General features: G+C 39.2%; 1 protein-coding gene across 5 annotated transcripts in view; it reads right to left on the bottom strand.

Moving 5' to 3' along the window:
- The window catches only part of si:ch211-199g17.2 (uncharacterized), a 184122-nt gene that overhangs the window by 93624 nt on the left and 76944 nt on the right, over nt 1–13554 (bottom strand). For 4 of the 5 annotated variants that reach the window (XM_060942929.1, XM_060942931.1, XM_060942933.1 and 1 more), the window contains 15 exons: nt 6833–6913; nt 6657–6743; nt 5487–5539; nt 5301–5369; nt 4648–4672; nt 4411–4422; nt 4177–4251; nt 3803–3948; nt 3558–3656; nt 1847–1904; nt 1702–1752; nt 1509–1571; nt 941–1080; nt 731–838; nt 210–270 (listed from right to left, as the gene is read on the bottom strand). In XM_060942929.1, coding sequence (XP_060798912.1) covers nt 210–270; nt 731–838; nt 941–1080; nt 1509–1571; nt 1702–1752; nt 1847–1904; nt 3558–3656; nt 3803–3948; nt 4177–4251; nt 4411–4422; nt 4648–4672; nt 5301–5369; nt 5487–5539; nt 6657–6743; nt 6833–6913 — 1128 coding nt within the window. The remainder of the gene's footprint in view (nt 1–209; nt 271–730; nt 839–940; nt 1081–1508; nt 1572–1701; nt 1753–1846; nt 1905–3557; nt 3657–3802; nt 3949–4176; nt 4252–4410; nt 4423–4647; nt 4673–5300; nt 5370–5486; nt 5540–6656; nt 6744–6832; nt 6914–13554) is intronic. The other variant, XM_060942930.1, reaches the window with a different exon arrangement.

Raw genomic sequence — 13554 nt, 5'->3', positions numbered from 1 at the left:
AAGGAGTTATAAAAGAAAATCTACATCGCAAACAAAGTCACTAGCATAAGCATAAAGGTTGCCATCTCGACACTTAGTGTCTCCCCTTACAACCCTACCTGCGTAAGCTGTGTATTTGTGCAAATATTTAATTAAATCTAAATAAAATCTCTTGTATTAAACATATTTTAAAAGTCATATTAATCCACTCAAAGGAAGAAACCACTCACCAGACATAAAGGAGGAGTTTTTTTCAATTTCGCTAAATTTTCCAAAGCTCACGTCCACTTCCTTAAAATGAATATTGATATTTGTTAAAAATAATTATAAAATCACTCAACATATTTGAAATATTTGCCTCAGTGACAGTGAGGGACGAATTGCAGTTTCTGATATTTGAAAATTTTAACATTTGGGAAAGGGAGTAATGTTGCAAAAATTGCTTGCATAAATGTTCAAGACAGCACAGTATCAAAAAAGTCTTGGTATCTCAAGATTACTAATCAAACTTTCAAGACATTATCTATAGTTTTCATATTTATACTTATCAGCAATAGTGGACATATTAACGTTTTAAATAAAGGGAACTAAATGCACTTAAAAGTACAACTGTTTTATATTTCAGTATAACAAAATTGTTTAGATCACCTCAATGTGGCACAGTACAATTCATACACTTGTCAGGTGCCACTCAAAAAAAAAATTTTTTTTTTTTAATTAACACAGCAATGGAAAATTTAAGGGTTCCCACCCGCAAAGTCATATTAGGAGCGATTTTCTCTGCCTGCTGTGCCAAATCCATGATAAGAGACACCTGCTCAGAATCCTCTTTGCTCAATGAACCAGGATGGACCATATCCTATAGAAAACACACATCCAGAGCATTACTGGATGTACCATACTCACAGTTCCCTAGAGACTCAATCTGCAATAATCTTGATTTTTAATCTGAAATACTCACAAGGTAGGCGAACATATGAGGAAAGCCCAAAACATGGGTAATGGCATGCCTTTCTGGAAGCTTCTTTTTACACAGCAAGCACAGATAATTACTTTTGAAATAATGCTGGGTTGTAGTATATTTCACCATGAACTGCAGACCTGGTGATAAAATAAATGCTGAATCCAGATACACATTTCATATATAGTACACACACACACACACACACACACACACACACACACACACACACCCCATTTGGCAGGAACACTATTCCAGAATGCATTATGCTATGCACAAAATTAGCTATGCACAAAATTTACAATTTGTTAGCCCTTCTTTACACCATTTATCAGTAGAACAGGACAAGCACAGGATCACTGCTGCTGACCAAACATCATTGAGGTGATGGGTCATTCTCACTAAAGCAGTGACACTGATCTGGTACAAGGGACACCGATATGGTAACAATCATGTGGTGAGAAACTGAATACAACAGCTGTGTACATAAAGTGACTGGTAACTGTCCAGTGTTTCACTGCTACAGTGGAGTAACTATACAACTCCCACAGTGGGCAGAAGTGCTTACCAAGCAGTGGACACTTCCTTTCACTACTTCTGGAGTACGACTGCAGTGTCACTCGCTTCTCAACTGTAGAACATAAAATTAAACACCGTGCTATTTAGGCGGTGCACCATCTATACAGTAATCCAAGAAATGAAAGCTGGAATTAACCAAATATACCGTAATGTCCAATTAAAACAAGCATCCACATACCAACCTTGAACGCATTTTCTCAGCTTTGAAGAGTGCTTCCCAATTCTTTCCATGACTAGAAAGAGTGGGTGAAACAGAGGAATTTATTAGTAGAAAATACGTTAGGTCTCTCCTTTGCTCCGACAGTCAGAATCACTTGGAATTCTTACTTCTTTCATAGGCCAGGGTCCTGAGTTCCGTAAGCTGTTGACTTGGAAGCTCACACACCTGGGAATTACAGTCAGTAAGAGTGAATGGGGGCAAAAGTCTGGTCCATCATGTTTGTTTGTTAGTTTATGTATAGTACCAGTAAAAAGTTTGGACACGTCTTCTAATTCAATGTTTTTCTTTACTTTTATGAATTAAGACACTTCATGTCTTAATGATGGACTGTTTCTCTACTTAGATGAGCGGTTCTTAACATAATATGGATTACTACAGTTGTGGAATAGGGCTACTTACTGTATTTTTATTATTTGCTATTTACTGTTTGAGCTCAAACTCATTAAGAAGACAATAAATTCCACTAATTAACTTTTGATGAGTCACAACTGTTAATTGAAAAGCATTCCAGGTGACGACCTCACGAAGCTGGTTAAGATAATGCCAATAGTGTGCGAAGCGCCGGCAAGGTAAATGGTGGCTACTTTGAAGAATCTAAAATATGCACCATCTTGAACACTTTTTTGTTTACCATATAATTCCATACATGTTCCATGTTTTATTTTATAGTTTTGATGTCTTCAGTATTGTTCTACAATGTAAAAATTGGTCAAGATACAGAAAAACCTGTGAATGACTAGGTGTGTCCAAACTTTTGACTGATACTGTATTTCACGTATTTACAATTTACTCCTTTGTATTCCTCATAAAGTACAGACTTTACCAAGCTTTACCAAGTACAAAAAGTACCACTGTAGGTGTGTTGATTGCTCTATTTTTGCCATCTCACATACCCACATGTAGCGACACATCTCATTATCTCTCGACGCTTTATCCTGTTCTACAGGGTTGCAGGCAAGCTGGAGCCTATCCCAGCTGACTACGGGCGAAAGGCGGGGTACACCCTGGACAAGTCGCCAGGTCATCACAGGGCTGACACATAGACACAGACAACCATTCACACCTACGGTCAATTTAGAGTCACCAGTTAACCTAACCTGCATGTCTTTGGACTGTGGGGGAAACCAGAGCACCCGGAGGAAACCCACGCGGACACGGGGAGAGCATGCAAACTCCACACAGAAAGGCCCTCGTCGGCCACGGGGCTCGAACCCGGACCTTCTTGCTGTGAGGCGACAGCGCTAACCACTACACCACCGTGCCACCATAGAGAGAGCTAAGATTTTAAAATTTCAGATAGAAATTTGAGCTTGAGAATATGTTCTGATGATGGAAGGTGTGCAGATACAGAACTATAAAGTGTACGCAAGTAAAAAGCAGTGATGGCTTGTTATAATATTAAATTGGAGGGCTAAAATTAACATCCATCAATAGTTCAACAAAGAAACTATTAGTGTTGATGTGAATCTAGAGTCTGAGCTAGAAAGAAAATCAGCCCCTGCATCACTTCTCATACCATTCTGTGGATTCTATTCACAACCTTTGGTGGTGCTATTGTGGTTGGTTCCACAAAAGTCCAAAATAATCCATCTTAAGACATTTGTTAACAGCAAACAATCTGTGGATACTAAAAATTAACCATTGTCTTGATGCATTTATATCTTTGAAAGACAGAGGGGTTTGGCTCTGCTAGTAATTTTATACCAGCTGCCCCATGTATAAAAAAAAAATGGACTGAATGTGCAAGAGAAAAAGTCTGTACAATGGATGAAATTACACCTCAATGCATTCAAGAACTGAGCACACTTCTTTTCTTACTTGCAGGACTGTCATCTTCTTTTCTTGAGCCTGTTGTTCTTGTGCAAACTGGACCAGATTCCGGGATCCAAGAAAAACAAGGTCTGGTTTGGTGTATGACTATTAAAAATAGATTTCAAGTACGATTAACAGATAGTTGTTCATTTTTAACTCAAAGTTGATGTATAGTAGTACTATGCATCATTGGTCTTGCTACAATTAAACAATCCATAAACAAGAGGTAATTTGTTAGAGGAAGTGCTTACAAAGACATTGAAGTAGTGCTGTGTGGATGTAAGGTGCACAGACACGGAAGAGACAGGAATATTAAGCTCACACGCATGGCACAGGTAGAGTGGTGTATGAAAATCCAGACAAGGCCTCTGTACAAACACAGTGAGCAGTGGCAGGCCTGAAAACCCCACATACAAAATCAAAACATGAGTAACTTTGACATGAAATAATCTGAGAATCTCACTGAAGAATACAGCATAATAACAGGCTGACTTCGGTGAAAATGCATGTAGTGTCTAGCACATCATAAATCACTGATTAAATAATAAAAACAATACTGTAAATCTAATTTGTATCATAGCATAACAATATACTTCATAAAATCATATGGCATCATGCATCTCACCTATGAGTGGAGGAGATGATATCCTGCCATGGCGATTCCACATGTGCTGGTACAGTTTAATCTGAGAGAGGGCTCCTAAATCAGAGACACCAACAACAGGGGGAATGCAGGCATCTGTTAGTAAGACTTCATTTATACATTTGCGTTCCTTCTATGTATTTCTTTTTTACTGGCTTTTGCAACCTACTGTTCATTTAGACAAATATAACAGCCTTTGTAATGAAATATACTTACCACTGTACTGGCCTAGAAAAGGGAACACAGGATACAAGAAGGGTTAGCCAATATTGGCAAGGAAGCACCACTAAATCTTACCCAACAGCAAGCCATACATTAACACCTTGTTAATGAAGTTGTAATAACAAGAATAACTCTCTTACTGGACTTGTTCTGATCACAGGTTACGCAGAATGATTACGTTTTAAACATAAGCCCTTTTAAGGTAAATTAAAAATTTATTTAGCTCATTACCTGGTCCAAACAGTTCAATGAGTTTCTGTAAGTCACAAACATTGACGTTATTATTAGGCATTTAAATAAGCATTGACATACATACGGTGTTTAAACACAGAGTTACTAATTTATTATGATCAGCACAATGACGTAGATACTGTATAGTAGTGCATGTGGAGCACTGGTATAAGGGCATCAGAACAGTCTTCCAGTCCACCATATACATTATAGACAGTTTAGAGATGTGCATCAGGATGGGGTTCCACCCCCCCAAAAGGCAGTGGAAGCAGGCAACTTTACTGGTCACATGGGTGCGAGTGATCATATACAGAGCTTGCAAGACAAAGAAAGTTCATGCATGATACGATATTGGATACTGCACAGTACTTGCATGATGGACATGTTTACTGTATTGATTCATTCAATTTCAGGAGTTACTTTGGTCTCCATGGTTTAAATTTCTAATTTGTTTATATTAGGAAACAGTAGGAGATAATAGGAACCAACCATGTTCATTAGAATTGATCATAGGCAAGTACAAAAATAATAAAGGTGGGATTGGCTAATAACATCTGCAGGAGTGGGGAAAATAAATAAATGCATAAAAACAGCCTTGCACACACCTGTAACATAGTGTGCATGTGGATGAAGGCATAAGCCAAGAAACCCACCTTTCTGTGTTGCTTTCCCTTAATATGCTGCTTGTAATCTATTATATAGTTCAATGTCTGGTCACATTCCTATGGCAGACATCAGGAAAATGATTATTTACTCAATTACTTCTACAATAAGGATTAGACAAATTTTAAATTCAACCCCTTATATATGTGACAAGAAAATAATGTGTTGGTACTTACAACACACAAAATTCTGCATGGTGAATTGTCTCTAGTTTGAGTCACCAGACCTTCTGGGATGAAAGCAATAAAAATGTTATTTCTTTACTTGCTCCTCTTTCCCTCGTCCTCCCACTCTCTGTTAAGCAATGTTTATCAGTATATTCCTCAGATATATTTGGAGATTCTTTCGAGAGAACAACCCTTACTTTGTTTCTGTCACAGAAGAGTGTTGCTGACTAAACCTCAATTCTATTACTCATTCACTTTATTGCCCATTATAAAATCAATTAATTATTAAATTTAAAAAAATTCAGCTAAATAAGAATTCTTCTGAAGTCTTCTTGGCAGCAGAAGAACATCTTTATTGCATGCAGACAATTCACAGCAACAAAAGTGAGCGTTTCTCCAGGATGAAGACTGAAAAGCAGTGGCTGGTTACGCCCTTTATATACACTTTAGAAACACTTCCTGTCCTACTTTTTTTTTTTTAAGATCTTGTCTCCTCCCGAGATGTTTCCAGTGCTACTTACTGTAAGCATTTTGCATTATAATGGGGCCCCATGCCCCTATCTTGTCTGTTAAAGCCATGCGTTTTTCCACCATTAAAACATTTTTCCCTTGCGTAGGCCATGAGTTTTTCCCCCACCCTCATAACTTCTTGCTTGCATCATTTGCTCTTTTTTACTTGAATCTGGTTTTCCATTTTAATACGATCCTACACCTTCTTTGACCTTTCTCTCTCCATTTTCTGGGCCAGTGCTTAACTTTATCCTTTCATTATAATTATTAAATGGATTATGATTTTATATACATAACCCCCTATCGGGATTGCTCTCAAGTACCATATTATCTTTATTTTTCCTTCAACAACACCACTTTATAATATTTCATTATTATTGCTCTAGGTTTTAAACAGATGTGGCAGAACCCTGAGATCAAGTTAGGTATTTGAACAGAGAAGGCTGTGGAAAATGAATTCCAGGATACTATGGACAAAAATATGTGAAGAAGGGGTTTGGGTTTTTATTTATGCTCTCCTCTTATCTCATACTAATAAGCTTTACTAGGATCTACAATGCACCAAAACAAACAGGTTGTGTTCACTTCAAACATTAAGATTTGTGAACAATCCCAAAATGTGTGTAGTTGTGTTAGTAACGGACAGAGTAGATAAGAATGCCATTGTACCCATTTGTTTTTTCTCCTCTTGTTGCTCTGCTGAGCGGTCTCTCATTGCTGTGCTAGCAGATGACTCCTGATCCTCCGAAGCAAACACTGCAGGATGTTAAGCAAAGGGTGAAATGTGCATCAATCTCCGAAGAAAAGAGATTAGCTAAGTGAGATGAATAATAAACAGGACTTACTGATCCGTTCTCCTGGTGTAATACTAACATTCAGTTTGCTCTGGTTCCTTTCTTTCCATATTACCTGCAGCTTATCCAGAGCTACATAAACAGACAAACATAACTTAAGATATGAAAATACAGGGCTGATGACAAACAATATTGTTGACAGACAGACAAAAACTAATTGCAATTTACTTTCCAGCATTTCATTTCCTTTCATAAAACAGTACAACTTCCTTTGGCTAGCCTATTTCACTGATACCCATTTAGTTCAGAAGTTAGCCTACATTCACACTCACAAATGTCAAGGCAACAAGTGACCTTTCATTTTCTATGTACATGCACGGTACAGAGCTGCAATTTCTGACAGTAGCAAGGGACAAGACAACAGCACAAGTGACATTTGGATCAAGATTCTCAATTCTGTGAAAATTACGTACAACGTTATTTAAAAAAAAGTGACAAATCCAAACAATTGGCTCAAATAATTCCTCAGAAACATCCTACGTGCATGTTACCAGGAAAAACTGTAACCATGGTTTAATTTTATCCTGTCATATACAACCACTCATTAAATACGTACAGAGGCATGGTAAAGAAAAACGTTCAAAGGAAGTTGGTTGGTGCGGTCTCTAATAGTTGGCTTGCTTTGCTAATCTATCAACAAAGCTAGTAAATGGCTAGCATGCAAGAGGTAAATTAAACAACCAATTTTCACACTAATTAGTGCATTATTTTCTTTGGGTTTAACTAATTAACCTCATAAGCTACTTCAATATCTCATTGAAATCTACATACATCAACATCACACTGCACTGCATCTGGTTTTAGCTGTTCTGTTGTGGCTTAAATTTCCCAAATACTATAGTATTAAGTCAGGACTGCAATCAGTACCCAATTTACTATCCCTAAAAGCTAAAAAATAAACTCTGTTTGCCGATCACAACAAGTGCCTTGATGTGCCCCCCGCATGTTTAAATTAAAAAGAAAACTAATGTAGGTGTAATTAATGATTATGTGTATGTAGATTGGTAGTAAGTGATCAATCTTTAATAATTAAATGGATTCAATCCCATTGAATCATTTAATTTGACTCATTTGAATTGATTCCTACCATGGAATCAGTCTCATTGAATTGTTTGAAGTGAATCATTCAAATGAATCATCCAGTGAGTCATTCAGTGAATCACTCAGTGAATCAAATGAATCAGTTTAGTGAATCAAATGAATCATTTTAAAATTTGATAATTTAAATTTATCACTTACCAAACTGCATCTAATTAATTATTCATACACCTTAAGAATTCTTTGACGATGTGGGCGATTTCCAGAAGATATTTGGGACAACAGACACAACACCACTTCAATTCTGATAATAATGGAGTTTATTATAAAAAGATAAAAAAAGGGAACTAATAAAAAAGTAAAATGAAAATTTAATAATTGAATGGCAACAGAATAAAATCTCAGAATGGAACAATGTTTCTCTGAGTATATATGTGACCGCTCACCGAATCCAGGGACACATGTCGGCCGAAACGAATCCGAGATAATCGCAAAAGAAGCATTTTTTTTTCGAAATTTGTGATTTTTGTTTTTTTCCATCATGTGCAAGTTGAGATCTTGAAGAATGCAATCAGTATTTCAGATAATAGATTGTTTTGTTGGAAAAGCATACATTTTTTGTTGCAAATTGTCTCGTTTTTGTCAGGACTGTAGCCTGCTGGGGGGTGTGGGTAAATTACCATATGGACCATTCACATGAAGATTTAAGTCATTTGGTTTTTTTTCCGGGAATCAGCTGTATGATGCGGGCTGAGCGCATGGCTACTTAACCTGCGTACAGGCGTGTGATATCACTATGGAATGAGTTACTAAACAGAGCGCAGAGGAGGTGAAACACCGCGAAGCAAACAGACACTCGGTATTTACATCGGAGATCACCATTTCTAGCAAAAAAAACGCAACCTCGTTTTCCAGATTGAATGGAATACTTGAATGATTGGATGATACACAGATCGTTCTAGGATTACATTCCATCGGAGGCATTGATGTATGCAAGGCGTCGTTTCTCTTTCTGATGGGGTAAGTTTATTAATCTAAGGCTGTGTGGTTATTTTTGCATGTAACGGAGAGTGTTGTGGTTTGGTTAAGCCTAGGTCACAACCGGACGTACGATTTTTTGGCCGTGTGATTTTTGGCATTTCCCAAATCGCTGCGGGTTTTTTTTGTTCGTGGAGAAAGACGCGTTGGCCGCAAGTTTGTCTTGCAACCTGAAAAAAACGCGCCTGTAGAGTTTGTTTGTTTGACATGACAAAGAACCTCTGCGGCCGGTCTGTGGCTCGAAAATCAGCACATCACACGCGCGCTCTCGTGCGTTTCATGCGCGCTCTCCGTGTGTTTCTTGCGTTTTTTGCGTGTAGACCGGCTGTAGGAGCGTGTACCGTACGTCCGGTTGTGACCGAGGCTTTACATGAAACTAGTGTTGTGTTAGTTGTGTCATCATCATGCTATCTTTCTTTCTTACGGTGTGAGTAATTTTTCAACCACAAAACGTTAAAGTATACTTTAGGACTTATTTTTGTACTTCATAATTGTGTTGGGCATACTTTGCATGGAAGGAAAATTGACGTGGTGATCTTTGTTTACATGAAAGTAGTATCGTGCTAGCTCGTAGGGGGTAGAGCTTTCCTTAATGTCATGCAAATGAGCACCATTATGTTCCCGCCCTACACCCAGAGTAGCTGAGATGGAAAACTTTGAGGGCGATTTTCTCCCTTTTCTGTTTTAAGAAGTACACACTTTCAAAAGGCCACACATTCTTCAAATATTGTCAGATCTCCACATGGAAGGCATCATTGGAAAGCTTAGAAACTGTACTTTCTGAATCTGTCAATAACTCAAAATGCCCCCGGGCCGACATGTGTCCCTGGATTCTGTGATCTGCCACATATATGTGTGTGTGTGTGTGTGTGTGTGTGTGTGTGTGTGTGTGTGTGTATGTGGGTGTGGCTAACTCCACATGTGTGTGGGGTTAGAGGTTAAAGCTCTGGAATCTGGTGTACCAGGAAGAGCCAGGAACGTTATCTGTAAGGTTTAGTGAGCACATGTGTGTGTGTGTGTGTGTGTGTGTGTGTGTGTAGCCAAGTGATTAGCTTTGTGGCTAACAGACAAAGAAAAGCCTAGCTACACCATGTGCTTCCTTCAGGCCTAGTAAACCATGTGTGTCAAAAACCAGAAATTAATGATAAAATACATTCAAACAGTCATCTGTAGTTTACATGGCTTTAAATGTAAACAGGAGGATTGCTATCAAGGTTGAATTAAACTTAGGACTTATAATATTTCTCTAATACTGAGATACAGAGGAGCGTTGGCTTTCGTGGCTAACTCCACGTGTTTGTGGAGGAGGAGGTAAGACCCCCCCAGGAATGTGGTCGTACCAGTCAGAGCCAACGTGATATTGATCTAAACTGAGATCCAGAGGACCTCGTGTTGAGAACAAAGGAGGAGGAGGGGCTTTCCCCAAGCATACAAAGGCCCTCTTTGGAGGCAAAACATTCTGAAATCTTAATGAGGTCACAATATGAGTGAGTTAAATGAAATTAGAATGTTAGGAGAGAGAGAATCATGCAAAAACTTATTGATTAACCAAATTAAAATCAATAGTACCAAATAATAGGGAATCAAAAATAATAAATCAGTGTACACACTTATTCCTGACTATGACTTCACACTTAGTGAATTAATTACTGTCTAGACTAATATTATTTATCTGTGCCCAGTGCCAGCCTTAATTCAAAAGTCTCGCCTTTCTGTAGCAAGTGGAGAATCTCTGATGAATCAGATCTTCACAGGAGCCTGGAGAGGTTCTTTGGAGAAGCTTCGTAGTTCGTGAGGAGGAAAGTTCTGTGCACGAGTCTAAAGAAGTGGAACCCGCCGTTCTTTAAAAACTCAGTAGACTGCTTTGACTTGCAGCTGCGCGCGCGTAAAAGAAAATGGAGGAAAAAACGGTTTTTAACTCGTTTGAGTTGAAGCTCGCGTGTTTCCGGTATCTGCCATGATCAGGAGCAGACACAGAGAGGAAATCGCGTTGGAGCGTGTTTGGACGGTCCGATGGTGAATCTCTTTATCTGGTCCGTCTCCTACGGAGTTCAGATGCAAAAGAGAAAGATGGCTGGTCGCCAGCTCTTTTTGGAAAGAAGATGGGTTGTGCAGGAGGAGCTGTGAGTAAATGGTCCCGCCCAGCGTGACATGATCACGCGGAAGTTGTAGTTCTTAGACACAAGATGGCGGCATGATACCTACACTAATGATTTGTCTATTTTTAAAAAAAATTTAAAAATAATTTTATTGTCGCCCGAGGCGACTTAATTTGTCATTTGGTGGGTAATTCCTGTCACTAGCCAGCCCGGCTAGCTAGTTGAAAATAAAAAATGTATATGAAGCGAAGATTCAGACACACCGTCAACTAAAGCTGCCACATATTAAGCGTGTGCCGTGTCTGTGTTAATCGATGTGTTTATTGGCAGGACGGAAAATACCGAAGAATTCCGAATCATATCGTGTACGAGTCAGGCTGTCGGTTTTTTCACTACTGTGCATGCATATAACGCATCTCGTTGAATATCGTGGTAATCACGTTATCAAATTCAATAGATGTGGCCACATTATCGCCCATTTAAACAAGTGTTTTTGTTGTTGTTTACATCTACATCTGCCAAAGCTACATTGCGATGTGGAATTTTCTGAAAGGTGTACAGAAACCGCCAGAGACGGGGACAAAGAGACCTCGGTCTGAAGAGGAGAAAAAGGCCGCCGATAAAGCGTACGAGAAGGAGAAATGACAAAGGACTTATAAGCAAATGTGGGAGCAGGGTAGGCCTTGGCTGCAATATGATTTTTATGGAATAATTAATTTTTTTCAAGTTGATTCCTAGTCAATATGAAGCTCCTAATGCTTTCTCTCTCATAAATGGTTAAATACAGAAAGCATGTTGGACATATTTTGGGTGCTATAGTCATGATAGTAAGTATATTTGTTTTCAATACTCATACACCAAGTTGCCAAATTTTCCAATAGATTATTATTTGTTGATATTATATTATGGTGCTCTGTGTTGTTCTCATTTATTAACAACAGTATCAAAATACGGCGGCACGGTGGTGTAGTGGTTAGCGCTGTCGCCTCACAGCAAGAAGGTCCTGGGTTCGAGCCCCGGGGCCGGCGAGGGCCTTTCTGTGTGGAGTTTGCATGTTCTCCCTGTGTCCGCGTGGGTTTCCTCCGGGTGCTCCGGTTTCCCCCACAGTCCAAAGACATGCAGGTTAGGTTAACTGGTGACTCTAAATTGACCGTAGGTGTGAATGGTTGTCTGTGTCTATGTGTCAGCCCTGTGATGACCTGGCGACTTGTCCAGGGTGTACCCCGCCTTTCGCCCGTAGTCAGCTGGGATAGGCTCCAGCTTGCCTGCGACCCTGTAGAAGGACAAAGCGGCTAGAGATAATGAGATGAGAGTATCAAAATACTCGGGTCTTGAAATAAATGCACATTAGTCATGAACAATGGTAACTACTCTCTTTTGTGTTATTTTTGACAGAAGTAAAATTCATACATGAACAAATTTTGGTTAGTTGATTTTCTGTTTGGCTAGTTACTTTGGAAGGTAACTAGTCCGGCTGGCTGGTGAAAAAATATATGAAGTTCTAGGCCTGCCCGCCCGCCCGCCCGCCCATCCATCCATCCATCCATCCATCCATCCATCCATCCATCCATCCATCTTATATATCGACCTTTCTGAGCTCTGCCATTTGCACTGAAAGTGTAACACAGTCATCAAATAAAGGCTTCTAATTCAGTAAAGGGAAAAAAAAAGAAGAAAACAACAAGAAAACACCACATCCCACTGCGAGTAGCTGGTGATTGAGCGTTTATAGGGGTCGTTCACTGATGTCACAGATTTTTGTTCATTACACAGCATCCGCCATATTGCCGAAGAAACAAGCATAGCCATGACAGTTCATAATGAAAAACGAGACGACTGCAGTCAATCCAATCGCTCTGAAACTATTAAAAATTTAGATTATCCCAGCAGATCGTGTTGCATCCAAAAGCTGAAACATGCAGGCATCACAGATCCATATAAATTTACCAATAAATGTATTCTGCTCTGTGTGTGTGTGTGTGTGTGTGTGTGTGTGTGTGTGTGTGTGTGTGTGTGTGTGTGTGTGAGTGTGTGAGAGAGAGAGAGAGAGAGAGAGAGAGTGTGTGAGAGTGAGTGAGTGAGTGAGTGAGTGAGTGAGTGAGTGAGAGCACCGCTTCAAGGATTGGCCTTATTTTTACAGCCAAATGCTTGACACTCTGGCATCTTTAGGGTTGTTTACAACAATTTAGCAGTGATGATCCACTAGATCTCAGCCTCGGTAAGTCACATGGTGTATAAGTGACATCGCAATCTTAGATTCCCTCGCATAATTTGTACTCGGAGCACAATATTTGAACCTCGGAGAGAGCAAGATGGCATTACCCAGGAAAGTTTTATTTTAAAAGAAAAACAAACAAATAACCTACACAAGTACAAATATAAACAAATGAACACTCCAAAATGTCTTGTAGGGATATAGGTGGGTTGCATCCAATGTCACATCTGCCACATTAGATATGCAAGACATGAAGTGGTGGTCAGCTGAGCTCACTGTTCACAAAGCGTTATCACTGGGGTGCCTTGCTAAATCATTAAAAT

The sequence above is a fragment of the Neoarius graeffei genome, chromosome 16 (genome assembly GCF_027579695.1).
Source record: "Neoarius graeffei isolate fNeoGra1 chromosome 16, fNeoGra1.pri, whole genome shotgun sequence".
Classification (NCBI taxonomy): domain Eukaryota; kingdom Metazoa; phylum Chordata; class Actinopteri; order Siluriformes; family Ariidae; genus Neoarius; species Neoarius graeffei.
This window is presented reverse-complemented; position numbering and strand designations above follow the sequence as displayed.